The sequence below is a fragment of the Sinocyclocheilus anshuiensis genome, unplaced genomic scaffold (genome assembly GCF_001515605.1).
Source record: "Sinocyclocheilus anshuiensis isolate Anshui unplaced genomic scaffold, SAMN03320099.WGS_v1.1 scaffold194, whole genome shotgun sequence".
Classification (NCBI taxonomy): domain Eukaryota; kingdom Metazoa; phylum Chordata; class Actinopteri; order Cypriniformes; family Cyprinidae; genus Sinocyclocheilus; species Sinocyclocheilus anshuiensis.
Window position 1 is genome coordinate 520,161 of NW_015546074.1, and position 1,014 is coordinate 521,174.

The window sequence follows — 1,014 nt, forward strand, 5'->3', positions numbered from 1 at the left end:
AGCTATGGAGTGTGTTTGTGATGGTCTGAGCCCAGGATGTTCATACCAGGCTAGAGTCCACTGCATCAGTGCAGGAGGCGAGAGCCAGGTATGTCTCACAAAACATGCTTATTGCTTTAGGACCAAGTTAAACCTTAATTTTAAATATTTATCCTCATTTATTGTACAAAAAATATTTCCCAATCAAATGCTCTCTAGAATGAAAATGTTCCAGCCTTTAATACCACCTGCATCACTGAGCTGTATAGTACACCACAAGTGACTAGTAGTAATGTGCAAATCTTAGTTTATTATGGCGCTTTTCCACTGCATGGTACGGCTCGGTACGGTTCACCCACTCTAAAGCGATACTAAACTGCAGTGGAAACGCAAACCGAGCCGTACCGTACTGAGCCGTGCCGAGCCGAGTTGTACGAGTTGTAAAGTGCCATTAATGCCACCCCACCCACCCAAAAAAATAAAAATAAATTTTATTTCAATATTAAATTTGTCAGTACAGGAAAGAAAATCGAGTTTAAGGACTCCCTTTTGTACACTTTTAAAAAAAGAAGTTGTGGAAAAAATATAATTTAAAAGAATATACTTAATATATATTCATCATTGAATCCATCCTCTGCACTTCAATAACTGTCTGGTTCAGCTGCGAACTGTCACAATGCATCCCCAAGAAATCATGTTAAAAAAAAGTTGTTTTTAACTATGTGGACTGGGGACTTTAACTAACAATGTTCAACTACTAACGATCTTCACTATTCTCTCTGTGGTGGAAATAACATTTTAAACTTTTTTCAGACAAAAATGTCAGACTCCTTTGTCTTGCTAAGGCTAATTTTATAGCCAACATTTTAAGCACTCTAAATACAATTAACATTTTTGCTTATTTTGCATCTTTGGTGTAAACATTTGTCACCTTTTTTTCCTTAGCTCCACAACTTTATCGTTAAAGGTGGGGTAAGTGATTTCTGGTAGCCAATGTTGATATTTCAAATCACCAAAACAAACACGCCCTTACCC

At 37.1% G+C, this 1,014-nt stretch overlaps 1 protein-coding gene across 1 annotated transcript in view; it reads left to right on the plus strand.

Moving 5' to 3' along the window:
• Nucleotides 1–1,014, plus strand: part of LOC107699795 (fibronectin type-III domain-containing protein 3a-like) — a 62,445-nt gene that overhangs the window by 49,024 nt on the left and 12,407 nt on the right. The window contains exon 16 of the mRNA XM_016501189.1: nt 3–88. Within this exon, the coding sequence (XP_016356675.1) occupies nt 3–88 (86 nt within the window). The remainder of the gene's footprint in view (nt 1–2; nt 89–1,014) is intronic.